General features: G+C 44.4%; 1 protein-coding gene across 2 annotated transcripts in view; it reads left to right on the plus strand.

The window, feature by feature from the left end:
* Positions 1-85: 85 nt before the first annotated feature.
* The window catches only part of LOC140206709 (NACHT, LRR and PYD domains-containing protein 3-like), a 78,248-nt gene continuing 54,386 nt past the window's right edge, over positions 86-23,947 (plus strand). For both annotated transcript variants that reach the window (XM_072274876.1, XM_072274877.1), the window contains exons 1-2: positions 86-203; positions 7,905-7,999. In XM_072274876.1, coding sequence (XP_072130977.1) covers positions 7,990-7,999 — 10 coding nt within the window. In that variant the 5' untranslated portion in view covers positions 86-203; positions 7,905-7,989. The remainder of the gene's footprint in view (positions 204-7,904; positions 8,000-23,947) is intronic.

A 23,947-nucleotide genomic window follows, 5' to 3' on the forward strand; every position in this document is an offset into this window, starting at 1 on the left:
TCCAGGGTTGAGTGAAGAGCCAGTGAGACGGCAACTACTGCAGCTCTGTTGCACCGAGAAGCAAACAGTCGCGGATATCATGCTGCGCATGCGCTGATCTCCGGCTGGGCGGCCGTTTCCCTCCGTCCTTCCGCATTCAGTGTTACCTCGGTCCGGAGTTTGGGGAAAGTTTTCGCCCGTCGAGAGAGGCTCCCGGCTCACCGGTGAGTATTTGCGCCCGTCGCGGAGTGTTGCTGGTCTGATATTCGGCAGTGTCCCCAGTTCAATTCACCGAACAGAAAAAAACACTTTAAAACGGATAAATTGTACTTTCCGGACGTAGCTCCACTTGTATGAGTTTCTGCCTTGTCGGCCCGTTCGGGCAAGTCAATCAGATACAGATCTGACACACACTCTCGTTTTGTACAGCCTGTGATTCCTGATTCTTACTCTTTATAGTGTTGCCGCCGCCCACTGCAATGGGAGGATAACAGAAGCCACATCCCGCCTCCCAAACTTACTGTAATTTAAAAAGTTGACCAGGGCCCTACACGACTTATCCGTCCCTGAACATCCTGCAAACAAGCCACCGCAGATCTACCCCATAAGACAGAGGACCAGAATTAGGCTATTTGGCCCATTGAGTCTGCTCTGCCATTACATCATGGCTGGTCAAATTTTCCTTCTCCCTGTATCACTTCATGCCCAGACTAATCAAGAATCTATCAAACTCTGCCTTAAATACACATTAAGCCTTGGCCTCCACAGCTGCCTGTGGCAAAGCATTCCACAGATTCATCGTCTCTGGGTAACGACATTCATCCTCATCTCCGCACTGAAAGGACGTCCCTCCATTCTGAGGCTGTGACCCCTGGTCTTAGACCCTCTCAAGAAACGGTCCCGAGCACTGAATCAGCACTGAATAGCACTGGCATATGTTGTGAAACTTGTTGTTTTGTGTTACATCCGTTAACATTTTCTAGAGTCTGGTAACATCCAGGATCGCATCAAACTCCTGATGAAATATAGCATGCTATTTGTAATTGTATCCATATGTTAGGCCCAGCGTAGATCTTCAAAGATGTTGACAAACTGAAACTTGAAGCTGCTGGCACCACCCTTCCACTGCTCTTCCCTCTACTTCCCCTTCCTGAAATCCACAATCAATTCCTTGGTCTTACTAATTTGAGTGCAAGTTTGTTGTTTTGTTACTGTTCGACCAGTTGATCTACCTCACAGCTGTACACCTCCTTATTACCATCTGAAATTCTGCCAACAATAGTTGTGCCATTGGCAAACTTCTGGTTGTCCTTTGAGCTGTGCCTAGCCACACAGACGGGTGGAGAGAGAGAGTAGAGCAGTGGGCTAAACACGTATCCTTGAGGTGCACCAGTGTTGACTGTCAGGAAGGAGGAGAAGCTACTTCTGATCCGCATAAACCATAGTCTCCCGATGAGGAAGTTAATAATCCAGTTTCAGAGAGAGGAACAGGGGCTCAGGTTTTTGGTGCTTGTCAATTAGAATGGAGTGTATGTTTGTGATGAACGTGAAACTGTAATCTTTAAAAAGCAGTCTGATGTAGGGTTTACTCTTGTAGTTCCATCTGGCCAACATCTCCCTCATCTTGAACCAAAGATGTTAATCTTAGGATCATTATCCTCCACTCATTCTGTTGACTACACATGGACACCTAGCAGGTGTGCTATGGTCACATTATATACAGATAGAGGTAAAATTTACCTCAGAGGACACTTTCCAGTCCTTGGAAAACTTGTGCCTGCTGTTGATATGTAATACGACTGTCCCACCAATGCATATGGCAAAAAAGACTTGATTACTCACAGGCAGAATAAACAGTTCTCATTGGCACTGAATCTATTAAGTGTTTTCACGACACTTGACAACAATGTGAATCCCTTTCAAAGGGCAGGTTACATTATTCCCCCATTGTGGAATGTGGAACTCTGCAGCAACATAATAGTCATAGTCATGGTCATACTTTATTGATCCCGGGGGAAATTGGTTTTCGTTACAGTTGCACCATAAATAATAAATAGTAATAAAACTATAAATAGTTAAATAATTTACATATTATTATACCAGTAAATTATGAAATAAGTCCAGGACCAGCCTATTGGCTCAGGGTGTCTGACCCTCCAAGGGAGGAGTTGTAAAGTTTGATGGCCACAGGCAGGAATGACTTCCTATGACACTCTGTGTTGCATCTCGGTGGAATGAGTCTCTGGCTGAATGTACTCCTGTGCCAGCCCAGTACATTATGTAGTGGATGGGAGACATTGTCCAAGATGGCATGCAACTTAGACAGCATCCTCTTTTCAGACACCACCATGAGAGAGTCCAATTCCATCCTCACAACATCACTGGTCTTACGAATGAGTTTGTTGATTCTGTTGTTGTCTGCTACCCTCAGCCTGCTGCCCCAGCACACAACAGCAAACATGATTGCACTGGCCACCACAGACTCGTAGAATATCCTCAGCATCGTCCGGCAGATGTTAAAGGACCTCAGTCTCCTCAGGAAATAGAGACGGCTCTGACCCTTCTTGTAGACAGCCTCAGAGTTCTTAGACCAGTCCAGTTTATTGTCAGTTCGTATCCCCAGGTATTTGTAATCCTCCACCATGTCCACACTGACCCCCTGGATGGAAACAGGGGTCACCGGTACCTTAGCTCTCCTCAGGTCTACCTCCAGCTCCTTAGTCTTTTTCATATTAAACTGCAGATAATTCTGCTCACGCCATGTGACAAAGTTTCCTACCGTAGCCCTGTACTCAACCTCATCTCCCTTGCTGATGCATCCAACTATGGCAGAGTCATCAGAAAACTTCTGAAGATGACAAGACTCTGTGCAGTAGTTGAAGTCCAAGGTGTAAATGGTGAAGAGAAAGGGAGACAAGACAGTCCCCTGTGGAGCCCCAGTGCTGCTGATCACTCTGTCAGACACACAGTGTTGCAAGCACACATACTGTGGTCTGCCAGTCAGGTAATCAAGAATTCATGACACCAGGGATAAAACCACCCTTTAACATCACCATCTGTACCCAGTGCTCTGTTGGTCAGTGTAAGACATGTAATGTGACATAAGGGTCCCTTGTCTTCAAGCCATTCTTTTATCTGCCCTCCTGATACCCAGTTTGGTACTTGATATGGATTAAGTTGTAATAAATTTGTGCCAATCATGGCGATTAAGCATGTAGACTATGTGGCACAAATCTCAGTCTTTTGTGTTTCCTTCGTAGTTGAGTCTATATGGTCAGTAACCAGGTTTGTTGTACCTTGAAGGGGCTTCACTGCATCCAGAGTTACCTGGGATACGTCATGAACAATCTGATTAGTCTGGTACTGATCTTGATAACCTTCTCCAGTAATACCGTATCCTGTATTTTCTACTGAAGGGACTGTATTTAGCTTTCTAATTCTACTATATTTAAGGTAGTAACAGTGAGTACCCCTGAGGCATAACCTGCTTCCAGTAATTCTAATCATCGCCGTTTCCTTCTATCAGGTTTAAACTCTCTCCTGCTTCATTGCCTTCCAAGAATGTGAGTGAATAACTGTCTCATTGTAGGCGAGCACCATTATTTTGGTTTGATTAAAATTTACCTGCAGGTGCTGGTATCTTGGTGCCAAAGTGACAAATTTGCTTGCATCTTCTAACACTAATCCCAACCCCTCTGTGTTACCCTGGGCTCTGGTATCATTTAAGTCACTTGAGGGTGTGGGGTGGTGGATGGTTGATTGTCTAGTAGTTTTGAAAAACCGGAAGGGTCCTGGGCCTTGAAAGTATAACTTATCCATGTCCTTTCATGCCCTTCCCATCTACTATCCTGGTGTACGATGTCCTCCTGTGAATATTTTATAATGATTGAAACGACAGTTGAAAAATGCTTGGTGTGACCACCTCAACCGATAGCCTCTTATGTGAGTCGCTATCCAGCTCAATGTTCACATGAGTCTGCTCTCACTGTACTGTAACCTTACCATGGCTATCATTACCTGAAAGCTGTTCAGTAAGTGGGCCTAAAAGCTGATAATTATTATTTCCTCTGCGATACTTCATCTTGAGAATTTTATTTCAGATCTGTACATTTGCAACTTTTGGAATTTGGAAGGTTTTTGTCCACGCCCATCACACCATTCTCCCAAGCATAGCACATATTTGAGTCCTCTTTCTCTTTTGGTAGACCCATAAGCCTAACCTGTTGTTCCTTCTGCCTTCCGATCTCACCAGTCTGTGGCAGCCATTCCTGCCCATTTAGCACCTTGCTTTGCAAATCTCCTTCCAACTTCTCTATTTTTGTTTTGATTCAAATGGTCCCTGTAGATAATCTGCTGTCATATCATAATGTCCGTGCTATTCTCCAGTACCTGAAGGTTATCTGCAAGGAAGGCAGAAAATGTTAATATCCTTTACAACTGCATCTCATCCCTACAGTGTCAGGGCAGACTGAACAAATCATTTCGATTCGACCACCCAGCAACAGCTGGATAAATGTGTGTGTTAAAATGGTGGGGCAATTAATGGCAAACTGCTTTTTGAAACAACCTAGTATTTAAATTGGTAATTTGCATGACAAATACTATGATTGCATCATAACTATTTTTAAAGGAAATTCAAATGTAAAAATTACGATGTCTAAAGTCTTGAGCAACATATTTTATGTTCTGTAAAAAGAAGGCACTCTTGTGAGTAAAAACAACTTTTAGGATTGCTCCCCAAATATTCCAATCTTCCAAAATGTTAACTTAAAATTCCTAATTTAACTGTCTACCTATGGGCAATTTCCCTCTGAAATGAGAGGGTCTCATATCTGGAATAGAGATGCAGAAATTTCCGTTACCTTAATCTGGATTCTACATGGCCAGTGTGGAATCTGGGTCTCTATGTGACAGTTTTCATTGAAAAAACATAAAGTAACACTAAACGAAAACAAAGACAGGACAGAACAAAAATCCATGCTGGTAATTTTCTTCTTTCAATACCTTCGTAAGTAACTGCAAAGGTTAGAATGAACAGTTAATTCCCACTATGGAAAACTCCAACATTTCTTTTGGCACCATGTCAGTGCGCATCGGCATTCTTAGGTCCCATTGTTCCACCTCAGACCTCAGTCCCCTAACACAGACTGTGTAAGTTTTAGCCTGGCATGTCCTGTCAAAGTGCAGCACCTTGCAATTGTCTATGTTAAACTCCACTTGTTATTTTTCAAGCAACACACACAAAAAATGCTGGTGAACGCAGTAGGCTAGGCAGCATCTATGGGAATAGGTACAGTCGACGTTTCTGGCCGAGACCCTTCGTCAGGACGATCTGAAAGAAGAGATGGTAAGAGGTTTGAGAGGGGGAGGGGGAGATCCAAAATGATAGGAGAAGACAGGAAGGGGAGGGATAGAGCTAAGAGCTGGAAAGTTGATTGGCAAAACGGATACAAGGCTGGAGAAGGGAGAGGATCATGGGATGGGAGGCCTAGGGAACTTGGTAGTTCTACAGTCATTCTACCCCTCGGCCATTATGTTCTCTAATGAGTCAGTCTATAACCCGGGAAGTGAATATCCCCTTCAGTTAGATTGTTTGAGGCAACTTATTTTTTGTTCTTTTCTTACTTCTCTTCTAATGTTTATGTATCTGTGCATTTGTAATGCTACGGTGCCATTGCAATTTCCTTTGGGGTCAAAAAGTATTGATCTATCTGTCTTAGCCTCAGCTCCACTTTCCTACCTGTTCACAGTAACAATGGAATTGCAAAATAACTGTGAGGACATACTCCTCCCCAGGAAAGTGAAACGTATTCCATCACACACCTGACATGACTGATATGTAAGCAGCTAAAGAACTCTTACAAAAGGTGTCAAAAGATTAGTCTCATGTCTGGGGCTCTTCTTTCGTAGCTCATTCACTGGTGAAACTATGTGCTGTGTGCTGATTTCAATTATTGTATCACATTGCCAATTCATTAGCATGGGCAACATGCTATATTCTCAGTGAAGGTCCACAATTTATTTTTGAAACCTTGCATGTAAGACTGTAGATGGAAACGACAAGCACCATTGTGCATATTTGCACATGAAGCAGCTCCAAATTAAGTACTATGGTGCATATGTTTCCATAGCTGTGAGAATCTCACAAGTCGCAAGTTGTGTTTGAAACTTCGAACACAATTCACTCTCTTTTTCACTATTATAGATCCTAAAACATGAGAATGGAATAAAGCTGCTTTTTCTACAGACCTGTGAGTTGGTTTTTATCTGTTTGTTTCATTTATTGGTTCCATTCCCAGAGCACTCATCCTCCGCTGATTCTTTTATGAGAAATGCACGATTTGAGGAAAATTGCCAAGTATTGACCATTTTTATACATGGCTTTTCAACATTCAAGTTAGTCCAGTAAGCCTAGTAGGTTGTTAAGCAGAGGTATGGCTGATTAGCTCCGATGGAGAATCACAGAACCATCCAACAGTGCTTCTCCTTCAGTCCAAACTAGCAACTGCCAACAAATAATTTTCATTTATATACGCCAGGCCTCATTGAGTACTTTTCTACTAATTAAATTTTCAGTACATATGAACCTGCGATTAAGAAGAAGGGTAATTTAGATGGAAATTTTGTTCCTATTTGACAATGTATCGTAGCGATGGGTTATACCTGTACTTAGAATGAGCCAATGTCCTTCTAGGCAGGACTGGTAGAGCTTCTGAGGTCAATTTAAACTCGGTTGGTCAGGGGATGGGAAAGAGAGTGTTAGGTCAGATGGTGGAGCAGTTGATATAAAGGTCGATGCAATGTTCAGAGAATGATAGGCTGTGGAAAGGGTATCACTGGATGAGTTGAAATGTGTTTAATTCAGTACAATAAGTATTTAAAATAGGAATAATTTAGAACATGTTTCAGTCTGTGCATGATACATGCTATCACCATTACACAGATGGGCAGGATTGGATGTCTGATGTAGCAGGGTTTATTTGTTTCAAAGGCATATGGAGGGAGGTGAAAGGAGGACAAGTGGAATTGATATCCGTAGCTGCAGAAATGAAGGACATCGGGGGGGAGGGGCATATGGTGTGGATGAAAATCAGAGAAGTGGAAGAGAAATCACTCAGTGTATCCTATGGTCCCAGACCCCCCCCCACCACCACCCCCACCACCACCACCACCACCACCACCAAAAAAGCCCACCAGAACAATGAGAAGCAGGTAAGTTGGCAGGTTTTGGAAAGATGCAAATATCACAGAGTCATTGTCTTTGTTGACTTCAATTTCCCTAATATTGGTTCCCATCTCCTGATTCAAAAATGTTAAATGGGACACAATATGCTTGGTGTCCAGGAACGTTTCCTGACTTACTATGTGGTTGGGCCAGCTAGACGGTTTGCCATACTGTATCTAGTACAAGGTAATGAACCTGGTTCGGTGACAGAACTTTTCGCAGGTTTCCTTTTCGTAGATGGAGACCAGAACTAGGGAATTAGATTGAGGATGAGAGGGAAAGATTTAAAAGGAATATGAACAGCAATGTTCTTCATGCAGAGGCTGCTGATTATGTGGAGTGAGATGCCGCAGGGAGTGGCAGAAGCGGTTTGCACGAGTACATGGAGGGGCAGGGCATGAAGGGGTGTGGGCCCATCACAGGAAATTGGGACCATCGTGGTGGGCATCATCATCAGCATGGTCTCGTTGGGCCAAAGGGTCTGATTCCGTCGGGTATTGCTCTGTGACTCTATCATTGGGATGCGCTAGATATCACTGGACAGACACACAGACATGATGCAGTAACTGATGGAAATGGGGAAAGCTTGGTCCCTGGGCCAACCGCTACTCTGATATGGGGGATGGTGATACCATCATACTTTGTAAAGTAATCATACTCTCAATGACTGATTTGTCTGCTTGTTGTGTGCAATTCACAGAATCACCAGCAGGTGGAGGTTTCCTGTGCGGGGATAAAAGTGTAAGCAAGAAGACGACAATCAATAATCGTTGGTCAGAATCAGAATGGACACAGGTATAATCACTGGGATCTGTATAATTAAACGTATAATTATAAAAAAGGCCAGTGAAAGAGACATACACGGGTGCTAACGGGAACAGAGAGAAATGCCATCTAATGGGTTCATCAATCCTGTAAAGCGGCCTTGAGCACTGGAACAACCAAACAGGTACAGCACTGCAAATGGTCGAATTAGTCTTCTCCCCATGCAAAGCTTTATGAGGAAAGGGATCAGGAGGCCCTGAATCAGGCGGCTATGGATGAAATGCTGACAGCTTTATGACAACGGTTCTTGTAGGCGATGTAAGAGTCCAGGGAACAGACAGGATCTGTTTCACCAGTAGACTGTTTCTAAAGTGGTAGATTCCTCTACCTTGCAATTATAAAGGTAACATCGGATGATTGGCAGATTTCCAGGAGTTCACAAATGCGAGAGTCTAGTTTGTGTTCTGGAATGGCGTCAGTCAATTTCTCATCAGTTTTCGCTGTTGTTGCCCAGAGGAGATGAGGGAAGTTTCTGTAGTGTGTTTTCCTGGCTGACATGAAGGGGATAGTGAGAGGTGGTGTTGGATCAGGAGACAGCTCTTTGTAGATAAGTTGTATTTGCTGACCTTATGGTCTGTTCTGATGTGTTCTGTTATTCACTGATGAATGTTTGGCCTGAGGACCAAAGGTGAATTGGTTTCGTCAAAAAAATATTTCACGTTATTCGGTGAAATGGGACAGGACTCTGAAGTATATAGAGAAAACTAGTAGACAGTGTGTGAGGGAGGATAGGCAGGGGGCAGAGATCAGGAGTACTCAGACCAAAGATGTAGGGGACAAGGAAGAAAAAGATAACAAAGTTGTTTGCTACATTAAGGATAAAAAGAGAGTAAGAGGTGGAGAGTTTCTTAAATGCATCTATTTTAATGCTAGGAGCATTGTAAGAAAGGTGGATGAGCTTAGAGCATGGATCGATACCTGGAAATATGATGTTGTAGCTATTAGTGAAACCTGGTTGCAGGAGGGGTGTGATTGGCAACTAAATATCCCAGGATTTCATTGCTTCAATGATAGAATAGGAGGGGCAGGTGTTGCATTGCTTGTCAGAGAAAATATAACAGCGGTCCTCTGGCAGGATAGATTAGTGGACTCATCCAGGGAGGCTATTTGGGTGGAATTGAGGAATAGGAAAGGTGTAGTGACACTTATAGGGGTGTATTATAGACCACCTAATGGGGACCAAGAACTGGAGGAACAAACTTGTAAAGAGATAGCAGATATTTGTAGTAAGCATAAGGTTGTGATTGTGGGAGATTTTAATTTTCCACACATAGACTGGGAAGCCCATTCTGTAAAAGGGCTGGATGGTTTGGAGTTTGTCAAATGTGTGCAAGATAGTTTTTTGCAACAATACATAGAGGTAACAACTAGAGAAGGAGCAGTGTTGCATCTCCTCTTAGGCAATGAGATAGGGCAGGTGACGGAGGTATGTGTTGGGGGGCACTTTGGGTCCAGTGATCACAATACCATTAGTTTCAGTGTAATTATAGAGAAGGATAGGACTGGACCCAGGGTTGAGATTTTTGATTGGAGAAAAGCTAACTTTGAGGAGATGCGAAAGGATTTAGAAGGAGTGGATTGAGACAATTTGTTTTATGGGAAGGATGTAGTAGAGAAATGGAGGTCATTTAGAGGTGAAGTGTTGAGAGTACAGGATCGTTTTGTTCCTGTTAGGTTGAAATGAAAGGTTAAAAGTTTGAGAGAGCCATGGTTTTCAAGGGATATAGGAAACTGGGTTCGGAAGAAGAGAGGGATTTACAATAAATATAGGCAGCTTGGAGTTAATGAGGTGCTCGAGGAATATAAATAATGTGAAAAGAATCTTAAGAAAGAAATGAGAAAAGCTAAAAGAAGATACGAGGCAGCTTTAGCAAGTAAGGTGAAAATAAATCCAAAAGGTTTCTACAATTATATAAATAGCAAAAGGATAGTGAGGGATAAAATTGGTCCCTTAGAGAATCAGAGTGGATGGCTATGTGCGGAGCCAAAAGAGATGGGGGAGATTTTGAACAATTTCTTTTCTTCAGAATTCACTAAGGAGAAGGATATTGAATTGAGTAAGGTAAAGGAAACAAGATGGGTAGTTATGGAGTAAACTTAGCAATTATTGGCCTTTGAGTTTGACGTCAGTGGTGGGTAAATTGATGGAAGATATTCCTAGAGATGGTATATATAATTATCTGGATAGACAGGGTCTGATTAGGAACAGTCAACGTGGATTTGTGCATGGAAGGTCATGTTTGACAAACCTTATTGAATTTTTTGATGAGGTTACGAGGAAAGTTGACGAGGGTAAAGCTGTGGATGTTGTCCATGTGGACTTCAGTAAGGCCTTTGACAAGGTTCCACACGGAAGGTTAGTTAGGTAGGTTCAATCGTTAGGCATTAATATGGAAGTAGTAAAATGGATTCAGCAGTGGCTGGATGGGAGATGCCAGAGAGTAGTGGTGGATAACTGTGTGTCAGATTGGAGGACGGTGTGCAGCAGTGTGCCTCAGGGATCTGTACTGAGTCCAATGTTGGTTGTCATATACAAACATTTGTATATTAATGATCTGGATGATGGGGTGGAAAATTGGATTAGTATGTATGCAGATGATACTAAGATAGGTGGTGTTGTGGATAATGAAGTAGGTTTTCAAAGCTTGCAGAGAGATTTAGTTCAGTTAGAAGAGTGGGCTGAAAGATGGCAGATGGAGTTTAATACTGATAAATGTGAGGTGCTACATTTTGGTAGGACTAATCAAAATAGGACATACGTGGTAAATGGTAGGGCATTGAAGAATGCTGTAGAACAGAGGGATCTAGGAATAATGGTGCATAGTTCCCTGAAGGTGGAATCTCATGTGGATAGGCTGGTGAAGAAAGTTTTTGGTATGCTGACCTTTATTAATCAGAGCATTAAGTTTAGGAGTTAGGATGTAATGTTGAAATTGTACAATGCATTGGTAAGGCCAAATCTGGAGTATTGTGTACAGTTCTGGTCACTGAATTATAGGAAAGATGTCAACAAAATTGAGAGAGTACAGAGGAGGTTTACTAAAATGTTGCCTGGGTTTCATCTCCTAAGTTATAGAGAAAGTTTGAACAAGTTATGTCTTTATTCTTTGGAGTGTAGGAGGTTGAGAGGGGACTTGATAGAGGTGTTTAAAATTATGAGGGGGATTGATAGAGTTGACGTGGATAGGCTTTTTCCATTGAGAATGGGGGAGATTCAAACAAGAGGACATGAGTTGAGAGTTAAAGGGCAAAAGTTTAGGGGTAACATGACAGGGAACTTCTTTACTTAGAGAGTGGTAGCTTCCAGCAGAAGTGGTTGAGGCAGGTTTGATGTTGTCGTTTAAAGTTAAATTGGATAGAACCATCCTCACAACATCCACCCGATCTCGGCCTTTCAACATACGATGGGATTCAATGAAGTCGTCATTCATTTTAGTTTGAACAGACCCTGAGCCATCAAACATTCCTCGTACGATAAGCCATTAAGTACTACAATCATTTTCGTGAATGCCCTGTGAACCTTCTCCAAGGTCAGCACATCTTCTTTTAGGTAACGGACCCAAAACTGCTCAAATTACCACTTGTGGGACTACACGTGCCTTAAAATGGCTCGGCACGACAGCTTTTGCTTTTGTATTAGCCGTCTTGAAATGAATGCTAACATTGCATTTTCCTTCCTCCTCACGGATGGAACTTATAAACTAGCCTTCAGGGAATCCTGCTAGAAGACTTACAATTACCGTTGCAACTCGGAGTTCTGAACTTGAAAAGAAGCAATTCCAATACTGTCCCCTGAGAAACACCACCACATCACCAGCGGCCAATTGGAAAATACACCTTTGTTTCCACTCCTTGCCTCCTGCCAATCAGCCAATCGTTTTATGTTTGTATATTTCCTGTGATACCATGAGCTTTTATCTTGTTAAGCAGCCTCTCGATTGTGCAGCACCTTATCAATGGCCTCCTGCATATCTAAGTATCAAACATCTGCTGAATTTCATTTGTCTATCTTCTCAGTTATTTCCTCAAAAATGACAGGAGACTTGTCAGGCAGAGATATTTCCTAAAGGAAACCATGCTGGCTTTGGCCTACTTTACCATGTGCCTGCAAGTACACTGAAACATCATTCTTAGTAATGGATCCCAAGTCCCCAACCACTGAAGTCAGGTAAATGGTCTATAATTTCCTTCTTTTGTCCTCCCTCTCTTCTTAAGGAGTGGAGTGACTTCTGCAATTTTCTAGTCCTCGGACATCATTCCAAATTCTAGTGCTTCCTAAATAATCACTACAAATGTCTCCATAATGTCTTCAGCTGCCACTTTCATGAAATGGGGCATAGCCCATCTGTTCCAGGTGACCTATCTACCTTGTGTTGGGCACATGGCCAAGTCGTTAAGGTGTTCGTCTAGTTATCTCAAGGTCGCCAGTTCGAGCCTCATCTGTGGCAGTGTGTTTGTGCCCTTGAGTAAGGCACTTAATCACACATTGCTCTAGTCTGTGCAAGGAGTGGTGCCCCACACGGACATCCAGTCTGCGCCTTGTAAGGCATGAAAATGCCTGATGCAGGCCTCTCATGGTCTGAGTCGACGTTCCCTCCCCTCCCTATCTACCTTAAGGCTTTTCAACTACCCAACACCTTCTCATTAGTAATAGCAACTACAGTCAATCCTGCCTCGACACTGTACAATTTCGGGAAGACTGTGGTGTTTTCCACAGTGAAGACTGAAGCAAAATAATTATTAAGATTATCCGCCATTTCCTTGTTGCCATTATTACTTCTCCAGTGTCATATCCACTATTACCCCTCTTTCCTGAAGCTAATTGCCTTTGGCTGTCTAAGTGCCAACCATTTTGATTGCCTCCAGGAATGTATTATTATGTCTCGACTCTGTCCTGCCACTGGATCCAGATGGGAATTGTGAAGAGAGAGTGAGGCTGATGCTACGCAACTCTCCCTCACTTAAATCCAAATCAAGCACTAGTCTCGACACCATCATAATGATGTCGAGGTCCTCACCAACATCAACAATGGACGAACAACTATTATGTATGATGCAAATGGTAACGCAAGTCAAATGGTTGGATTGGACTACTTGTGAGTGAATGGGAATGTATAATTGGCTTGGATGTCAGTGCCTCATTACCAGGTTGTTACACATAACAGATAGAGCAGACATTCAAGTCAAAGACCAAAATGTTGCGAAAACATATTCCGGTGGCATAAGACAGAATATCGCAAAATGTTATACAAGTAAAGGATGCCGGACAAAGGTGGAACATTTAAAAAATCATCGGTGACAGAATTGATCAGAACTGAATTGACTTTACTTTTACATCCTTCACACACGAGGAGTAAAAATCTTCAAGTTACGTCTCTGTCTAAATGTGCAATATGCAATCATACTAATTTATAATAACTTATAATAAATAGAACAGTCAATGTAACATAGAATGTAACAACGTAACACTTAAATCAAGCTAATCAGTCTGATGGTCTGGTGGAAGAAGCTGCCCCGGACCCTGTTTGCCCTGGCTTTTATGCTGCGGTACCACTTCCCGGATGGCAGCAGCTGGAATAGATTATGGTTGTTGTGACTTGGGTTTTCAATGATCCTTCAGGCCCTTTTTTCACACCTGTCTTTGTAAATGTCCAGAATCATGGGAAGTTCACAACTACAGATGCACTGGGCTGTCTGCACCACTCTCTGCAGAATCCTGCAATTAAGGGAGTTAGAGTCCCCATAACAGGCATTTCAGGATGCTCTCAATTGTGCCCCTGTAGAAAGTTCTTAGGATTTAGGGGCGCAAACCAAACTTCTTCAACCGTCTGAGGTCAAAGAGGCGTTGTTGTTCCTTTTTCACTGGACAGCTGGTGTGTACAGACCACGTGAGATCTTTGGTGATGTGGAATCTGAGAAACTTGAGGCTGTTTACCCTCTCAATCACAGATCCATTGCTATTAATAGGGTTCAGCCCGTTTCCATTCCTCCTGTAATCCAACATCAGCACCTTTGTTTTTCGCTTTTTTGCAACATTAAGGGAAAGGTTGTTTTCTTGACAACACTGTGTCAGAGGGATGACTTCTTCCCTGTAGGCCACCTCGTTATTGTTTGAGATAAGACGAATCAATGTAGTGTCATCGGCAAATTTAATTAGCAGATTAGAGCTATGGGGGCGACACAGTCATGGGTACACAGAGAATAAGGGCTGATTTATACTTCTGTGTCAATGCGTCGCCGCAAAGCTGATGCAGAACCCTACACGAGAGTTTGTGTTGCTGCGACGCGCACCTCTCCCAAAATGTAACCACGTGTCATGGCAATGCAGAACGCAAGCTGTGATTGGTCCGCTTGGTAGCATCGCATTTCATCCTACGCTGCAATAGGTTCCCATTGGGTGACTGAAGGGCAGGGAAGGAACTCTGGCTGCAATGCTTTCCATAAAGCTTTACAGACCTCCGAAATTATGGAGGACACATTTCGCATGAAAAAAGACGCTCACGTCTTGTTTACCCCGAGACTACTATGAAGCCTTGCGCGGGCAGGTGAGTGCGCATGCGTGAAGTGCGCGAATTGCAGAGCGACGCAGACACACCAACGCACAAGTATAAATGCTCACAACACTCGTAGGCCACTTGCGTAGGTTACGGCGCGCAGTTAACGCAGAAGTATAAACCAGGCTTAAAGGAGCGGACTTAGTACACAGCCCTGAGGGGCTCCTGTGTGGAGAGTCAGAGGGATGGAGGTGGGGGAGCCCACTCTTACCACCTGTCAGCGATCTGACAGGAAGTCCGGGATCCAGATGCACAAGGCAGGGACAAGGCCGAGGTCTCTGAGCTTCCTGTCGAGCCTGGAGGAAATTATGGTGTTGAATGCAGAACTGTAGTCCAAGAACAGCATTCTCACATAAGCATCCTTCTTCTCCAGATGTGTAAGGACGGTATGTAGAACAGTGGCTATTGTGTTGTTGGTCAATCAGTTGTGTTGGCAGGCGAATTGCCTGGGGTGCATTTTAGGTGGTAGGGTTAGTGCAGTTGCAGTCCTCTTAGAGCATTGCGGTGAGTGCGACAGGACGCCAGTCGTTCAGACATCTTACCTTGGTCTTTTTTGGTACAGTGTCAATGGTGGATAATTTGACACAGGAGGGCACTCTACACTAGGAGAGGGAGAGATTAAAAATGTCTGTAAACATACCTGCCAGCTGTACTGCGCACATCTTAACTATTGGCCTTGGGATGCCTTCTGATCCCGCAGCCTTGCGACTGTCCACTCGTTGGAACCATCTGCGTACCAGAGCCTCGGAGATGACCGGGTTGCAGTTTGTAGCCGTGGCTTTCCTGGGAGGCTCAGAGTTAGTGACATCGAACTGAGTGTAAAAGCGACTGAGCTCATCTGGGAGAGAGGCTGCACCACTGCGTTTGGCTTTGAGGTCTGCGATGGTGTGCAACACTCGCCACAAGTCACATGTGCTATTCAGAGAGACTCATGACTCGGTCTTGTCCCTGTGTGTGGTTTCCCAGCCTTGATGGCTTTGCACAGTTTGTAGCTGCTTTTCTTGATCTCCTGCTGATTATTGGCAAGGTAAGGTCTGTGTCGCGCAGTAAATCCTGCTCGCAAGGAACTATTGATCCAGGGTTTCTGGTTTTGAAGGCCCTAACTGGCTTCTGGGGGACAACATCATCGATGCATTTCCCGATGAAGCACGTGACTCTATCCCTAATCTCGAAGAGATCTTCATAAGACCATAAGACAAAGGAGCAGAAGTCGGCCATTCGGCCCATCGAGTCTGCTCCGCCATTTTATCATGAGCTGGTCCATTCTCCCATTTAGTCCCACTCCCCTGCCTACTCACCATAACCTTCGATGCCCTGGCTACGCAGATACCTATCAATCTCTGCCTTAAATACACCCAATGACTTGGCCTCCACTGCTGTCTGTGGCAACAAATTCCATAGATTCACCACCCTCTGACTAAAAAAATTTCTAAGCATTTCTGTTCTGAATGGGCGCCCTTCAACCCTTAAGTCATGCCCTCTCGTACTAGAATTCCAATGACATTCCAATGTTCGTCATGGAAGCAATCCTGCAGCATGGAGACCGATTGGTCGGACCAACAGTGGACATCTTGTATCAGTTTCTGCCTGTACGTCAGGAGAAACAGGATCAAACAGTGATCTGATTTTCCAAAAGCTGGGCGTAGGAGAGCTTTGTAAGCGTTGCGGAAGGGAGAGTAGCAGCAGTCGAGTGTGCTATCTCCCCGAGTGCTCACCCAGATGTACTGACAAAACTTTGGAGAGAGTTCCGTCAGCGACGCTCGATTAAAATCACCGGCGATGATGAAGGCAGCCTCTGGGTGTGCAGTCTCCAGCATGTTGATGGTCTTGTACAGTTCCTTAAGAGCTAGGTCAGCATCAGCCTGCGGTGGAATGTACACTGCTGTGATGATAACAGCCGTGAACTGCCTGGGCAGCCAGTAGGGGCTACACAGTGGCGCCAGTTATTCCAGGTCGGGAGAACAAAAGAATTTGAGGGCATGCACATTCCGGGGATCGCTGTAAGCACTTTTGACCATGAAGTATATCCTTCCTCCATTACTCGTCCCAGAGAGGTTTTTTGACTATCTGCCCAGAACAGGGAGAACCCAAAGGGTTCGATAGCGAGGTCTGGTATTTCCATCATCAGCCAGGTCTCCACGAGCCACAAAATGTTACATACCTTTGTTTCCCACTGGTAGAAGATTCTGGCTGTCAGTTCACACAGCTTGTTGTTCAAGGGTATGCGAGGGAGCCTTGGCCGATTAGCACGCAGTCTCAGCCACACCAGGATGCCATCCCTTCTCCCTTGCCTCCGGCGCTTGTTCCGATGCCGTGGCGTTGTCAAGATGAGTCTCCCATGGATCGCGCGAGCAGGGGGTCCCAGTGTAGGAAAGGCGGCACCTAGTGGGTAAGTACCATCTTTCCGATGTACAGAAGTGTCAGTCCATTGTATGTGATGTGACTATCAGCTACTTGAACAGAAAATGCGAAGAAAATTGTAGAAGTTAGTAGTATACTGAAGATTTGGAACAGAGCTCTCAACACGGCCACCGTACGCAGCGTCATCTTTTTGCATCTAATTTTTTAAATCCATCTTGAACAATCGGTCTCCAACCAGATCGCATGCTACGTTTTTTCTTTTCATCTCCCGCTGAACCAAAACCAATCTTATTGTTCCTAATGAAAAAAACCTCCTGCTAATTGATGGCACACATTCAACATCATCCCTTATCTTCAACAATAACCGAAGGAGGCTAAAAGCAAAACAGTCCCCTCCTACAGAACTACCAGACGAAACACCTGCAGTATAACAGCAAAGACGTGAACCAGGGCATTACACATTCATCACAGGAATAAAATGAACGTAATCATTGGAGAATGCATAACCGCATACAACTAAATCTCACTTAACAACGACTCGTGGAGTGATGATCGGCAAGGTCATGGGGACATTTTTTGGAACCACATTCACACAGTATTCCCCACTGCCAGACATGTTCACTGGCTTCAGCAGCAACAACCTGTTGAAGATGATTAACTCAGCCCGCAATGTTTATGCATTATCAATAGACACGGTGTTTACTGATCCACTGGGCAATTGTTTCCCATTAAAATTCAGTTTTCCACTGCTGAGTTCGGCTGCACAGAAAGGAAAACATTTCCCCGCCAGTGACATTTATCTGGTTCTGCTCTATGTGGATGAGACTCACCTGAGGAAGAGCAGATATAGATAGACTACAGAACTGTACTTAGCTCAATAACTGCAGATCCTTAGGGACTGTTTGGCTCAATAAGATTGTATCTTGTAACCGACTCTTCTTTCCTACAACCACCCGCTGCACTGTTTGATTTCCTGACTATCTGAGAGAGTGTCGTTCACCCGCAGGTAGGAAGAGACAAAGAACAAGCACTGAGAAATCATCCCAACAGCAGGGCCTATCTCTGTTACACTCGGAGACTGAGCCGTAGATATTGGTCTTCGGTTCAAATGATTGGATTATGGCGTCATAAATGGCAGAGCCAATTGAATCAGCCCCAATCAAAGGACAAATACTCTTTGAATATTTAGTTCAAATGTTGTTAACTGTTCTGCAGTTATCTGCCAGTGTGCTCAAATAGATTATTATCTGTTTGAAGTATATATCAGTCGAAGCAAGCAGCTGAGAAGAAGGGAGTGAGGAAATCAAGTAGAAAAAGTTTTTTTTTAAACACTGCTCGGGGAGAAGGGTCTGCACTGCGCAGGCGCGTGACGTAGTGCGCCAGGGTTTAAAAACAGACCACCATATACAGCGACCATCGTTGTAGCGGCCATCGTCAGAGTGGACTGAGTCAGAGTGGGACGGCTTTGGCTCAACAGGCTTTGGCGAGAACGGGCAGAGGCCAGGGTAGGTTCCCATTAGTTTTTTTGTTCAGATTGTCTAGCGTAGAGAGAATGCCAGGCAGGATGTTGGAATGCTCCTCTTGCAGGATGTGGGAAGTCACGGAGCCCTCCGGTGTCCCTGACAACGACACCTGCAAGAAGTGCATCCAGCTGCAGCTCCTGACAAACCGAGTTAGGGAACTGGAGCAGGAGCTGGAGGACCTGCGGATCATTCGGGAGAATGAGGAGATTATAGATAGCAGCTACAGGGAGGTAGTTACGCCAAAGGAGCAGAGGACAGGTAATTGGGTTACCGCAAGGCGAGGGAAGAGGAAAAGGCAGGCAGAGCAGGGTTCCCCTTTGGCCATTCCCCTCAACAACAAGTATACCGCATTGGATACTGTTGGAGGGGATGAGTTACCTGGGACAAGCTGCAGTAGCTGGATCTCTGGCACTGAGTCTGGCTCTGCAGTGCAGAAGGGAGGGTGGAAAAAGAGGAGAGCGGTAGTGATAGGGGATTCGATAGTTAGAGATACAGATAGGAGGTTCTGTGGTCGTGACAGAGAATCCAGGATGGTTTGTTGCCTCCCGGGTGCCAGGGTCGAGGATGTCTCTGATTGATTGCATGACATTCTGAAGTGGGAGGGTGATCAGCCAGATGTCGTGGTGCACATTGGTACCAATGACATAGCAAGGAAGAGTGAGGAGGTCCTGGAGAGTGAGTATAGAGAGCTTGGTAGGAAGTTGAAAAGCAGGACCTCAAGGGTGGTAATCTCAGGATTGCTACCTGTGCCAGGTGCCAGTGAGGGTAGGAATAAGATGCTCTGGAGGAGGAACAAGTGGCTGAGGAACTGGTGTAGGGGGCAGGGTTTCAGATTTCAGGATCATTGGGATCTCTTCTGGGGCAGGTTGGACCTGTACAAGGGAGACGGGTTGCACTTGAACTACAGGGGGACCAAGATCCTTTCAGGGAGGTTTGTTAGTGCTATTGGGGAGGCTTTAAACTAGATTTGTAGGGGGATGGGGAGGTTTTAAACTAGATTTGCAGGGGGATGGGAACCAGAGTGCCAGAGCTGACAGTGAGGCTGGGGTGAAAATAAATGATGTTAAAAGTTCAAGCAAAGCCGCAAATAGAAAGGTTGTGAGTGGTGGTAAAAATCTTCTGCGGTGTATATATTTCAATGCTAGGAGTATTGCGGGGAAGGCGGACGAGTTGAGGGTGTGGATTGACATGTGGAATTATGACGTTATAACAATTAGTGAAACTTGGCTACAGGAGGGGCAGGACTGGCAGCTTAATATTCCAGGGTTCCGATGTTTCAGATGTGATCGAGGCAGAGGACTGAAAGGTGGGGGAGTAGCATTGCTTGTTAGGGAAAATATTACAGCAGTGCTCAGGCAGGACAGATTAGAGGGCTTGTCCACTGAGTCCTTATGGTGGAGCTGAGAAACAGGAAAGGTATGGCCACATTAGTGGGATTGTATTACAGACCACCCATAGTCAACGAGACTTGGAAGAGCAAATCTGCAGAGAGATAGCAGGCAACTGCAGGAAACATAAAGTTGTGGTGGTAGGGGATTTTAATTTTCCATATATTGATTGGGACTCCCATACTGTTAGGGGTCTAGATGGTTTAGAGTTTGTAAAATGTGTTCAGGAAAGTTTTCTAAATCAATATATAGAGGGACCAACTAGAGGGGATGCAATATTGGATCTCCTGTTAGGAAACGAGTTAGGACAAGTGACAAAAGTCTGTGTAGGGGAGCACTTTGGTTCCAGTGATCATAAGACCATTAGTTTCAACTTGATCATGGACAAGGATAGATCTGGTCCTAGGGTTGAGGTTCTGAACTGGAAGAAGGCCAAATTTGAAGAAATGAGAAAGGATCTAAAAAGCGTGGATCGAGACAGGTTGTTCTCTGGCAAGGATGTGATCGGTAAGTGGGAAGCCTTCAAAGGAGAAATTTTGAGAGTGCAGAGCTTGTATGTTCCTGTCAAGATTAAAGGCAAAGTGAATAGGAATAAGGAACCTTGGTTCTCAAGGGATATTGCAACTCTGATAAAGAAGAAGAGAGAGTTGTATGACATGTATTGGAAACAGGGAGCAAATAAGGTGCTTGAGGAGTATAAAAAGTGCAAGAAAATACTTAAGAAGAAAATCAGGAAGGCTAAAAGAAGACATGAGGTTGCCTTGGCAGTCAAAGTGAAGGATAATCCAAAGTGTTTTTACAGGTATATTAAGAGTAAAAGGATGGTAAGGTATAAAATTGGTCCTCTTGAAGATCAGAGTAGTCGGCTATGTGCGGAACCAAAAGAAATGGGGGAGATCTTAAATGGGTTTATTGCGTCTGTATTTATGAAGGAAACTGGCATGAAGTCTATGGAATTAAGGGAAACAAGTAGTGAGATCATGGAAACTGTACAGATTGAAAAGGAGGAGGTGCTTGCTATCTTGAGGAAAATTAAAGTGAATAAATCCCCAGGACCTGACAGGGTGTTCCCTCGGACCTTGAAGGAGACTGGTGTTGAAATTGCGGGGGCCCTAGCAGAAATATTTAAAATGTCAGAGTCTACGGGTGAGGTGCCGAAGGATTGGAGAGTGGCTCACGTTGTTCCGTTGTTTAAAAAAGGATCGAAAAGTAATCCAGGAGATTATAGGCCGGTAAATTTGAAGTTGGTAGTGGGTAAGTTATTGAAGGGAGTACTAAGAGACAGAATCTACAAGCACCTGGATAGACAGGGACTTATTAGGGAGAGTCAGCATGGCTTTGTGCGTGGTAGGCCATGTTTGACCAATATATTGGAGTTTTTCGAGGAGGATACCAGGAAAGTGGATGAAGGGAAGGCAGTGGATGTTGTCTACATGGACTTCAGTAAGGCATTTGACAAGGTCCCGCATGGGAGGTTAGTTAGGAAAATTCAGTCCCTAGGTATATATGGAGAGGTGGTAAATTGGATTAGACATTGGCTCGATGGAAGAAGCCAAAGAGTGGTGGTAGAGAATTGCTTCTCCGAGTGGAGGCTTGTGACTTGTGGTGTGCCACAGGGATCATTGCTGGGTCCATTGTTATTTGTCATCTATATCAATGATCTGGATGATAATGTGGAAAATTGGATCAGCAAATTTGCTGATGATACACAGATTGGAGGTGTAGTAGACAGTGAGGAAGGTTTTCAGAGCCTGCAGAGGGACTTGGACCAGCTGGAAAAATGGGCTGAAAAATGGCAGATGGAGTTTAATACAGACAAGTGTGAGGTATTGCGCTTTGGAAGGACAAACCAAGGTAGAACATACAGGGTTAATGGTAAGGCATTGAGGAGTGCAGTGGAACAGAGGGATCTGGGAATACAGATGCAAAATTCCCTAAAAGTGGCGTCACAGGTAGATAGGGTCATAAAGAGAGCTTTTGGTACATTGGCCTTTATTAATCAAAGTATTGAGTGTAAGAGTGGAATGTTATGATGAGGTTGTATAAGGCATTGGTGAGGCCGAATCTGGAGTATCGTGTTCAGTTTTGGTCACCAAATTACAGGAAGGATATAAGTAAGGTTGAAATAGTGCAGAGAAGGCTTACAGGGATGTTGCCAGGACTTGAGAAACTCAGTTACAGAGAAAGGTTGAATAGGTTAGGACTTTATTCCCTGGAGCATAGAAGAATGAGGGGAGATTTGATAGAGGTATATAAAACTATGATGGGTATAGATAGAGTGAATGCAAGCAGGCTTTTTCCACTGAGGCAAGGGGAGAGAAAAAACAGAGGACATGGGCTAAGGGTGAGGGGGGAAGTTTAAAGGGAACATTAGGGGGGGCTTCTTCACACAGAGAGTGGTGGGAGTATGGAATGAGCTGCCAGATGAGGTGGCAAATGCGGGTTCTTTTTTAACATTTAAGAATATATTGGACAGATACATGGATGGGAGGTGTATGGAGGGATATGGTCCATATCAGGTCAGCAGGACTAGGCAGAAAATGGTTTGGCACAGCCAAGAAGGGCCAAAAGTCCTGTTTTTGTGCTGTAGTTTTTCTATGGTTTCTATGGTTTTCTATCTCAAACTGAATGTTCCTCACCAGCCGGTGTGAAGAGATGAAGAACAAGAGCTCCATCACTGCCACACCGAGAGAATGCTCCTGTCTCTGTTACACTTGGAGACTGAGGTGCATTTTCTGGTCTCTGTGCCAGTTCACTAGTGTCTGTCATCTGAAAAGCCAGACTGAATGGATCGTCGAGTGAGAAGGTGGAGAAGGAAATAACCCAAAACACAGAAGTAGCAGAAGGCCTTTCAGCCCTAACTCTCCTTCTGTCATGCTTTACCAGCTCATGTGACATTTTCCTCAGGGGGTGGGGTGCGGGACACACTCCAGTCCTCATTGAGGTGGTGGAAGTGGTGAGCAGGTTCAACCAATCTGCTTGGCCTCGCATATTTATACATTCACATCAGCGGGTGTACTTGCTTAGGAGATTAAAGAGGAGACTGGAAAATGTCGACAGATCTGAACAGCATTCCAGCTGGTTTCAACACCGGCTAGTATACAGGCTCCAAAGCACAGGATCGACAGAGATTGCAGAAGGTTGTAGACACAATCACTTCTACCACATATCTCACCATCATAGTCATAGCACTGTTACGTACCCTGTAACAGATTAAAGAACCAGCAGAAATGGAAAACACCTTGGAGTCTGGTATTGCTGTTAACTAATGCTATTTTATTGGTAACTACGCAATACAGTAATATAAATTCAGATAAATCAAACAGGTTAGCAAAGTTCATGCATATATAAGTGTGGAAATATAAAAACCAAGCTTCTTCAAGCCTAGGGAGTAAATGGATACAGTCTTACGACGATGGGTAAATGAAATCAGTTCAGTTCGTGGTATTGAGTTCAGTAATGATGGAGAGAGAGAGAGGTGTCGTGGTTGTCTGAGTAAGCCGATGCCATCGATCCTTCCTGTTGTCCTCCGAAACTTCCAAGTTAGCCAAACTTGACCAACTTAAGAGCACCGTCTTCGAGTGATAGTCTACCAATCCAGGCAAAGGTTAGACACACTGGTAGACTCCACAGGGTCTCTCTTTCACGCACTAATAATCACAGATCGATCCCTCACGATCGATCCTCAGTCCCACTCTCGTGGGCACCTGAACAGGATAGTGGTAACTTCACCTTACCTTAGTGCATCTGCGTGTCCTGTGAAACAAGCAATTACGCTAGTTCAGATACTGTTGTGCTGAACACCAGCTGTCCATCAAGTAGCTCCTCCCTTCTCTCTCTGTAGGAACTCAGAAGCTAGCAGTGGCCTTGTAGAAATCCCGATCAAACTGTGAGCAGTCTTTGTCCATCTCTCTCTCTGTCTCACACACACACTCTCACACTCGGTGCTGTACAGCTGTGTGCTCTCTCTTTTTAAAAGCACAATCCATCATGAATAACTCAGGATATCGTCACAGCACAATACCAGGCCCTTTGACCCATATAGTCCACACGAAGTCATTAATCTGCCGAGTCGCATCCACCAGCACCTGT

Source organism: Mobula birostris, chromosome 13 (assembly GCF_030028105.1).
Source record: "Mobula birostris isolate sMobBir1 chromosome 13, sMobBir1.hap1, whole genome shotgun sequence".
Taxonomy (NCBI): Eukaryota; Metazoa; Chordata; class Chondrichthyes; order Myliobatiformes; family Myliobatidae; genus Mobula; species Mobula birostris.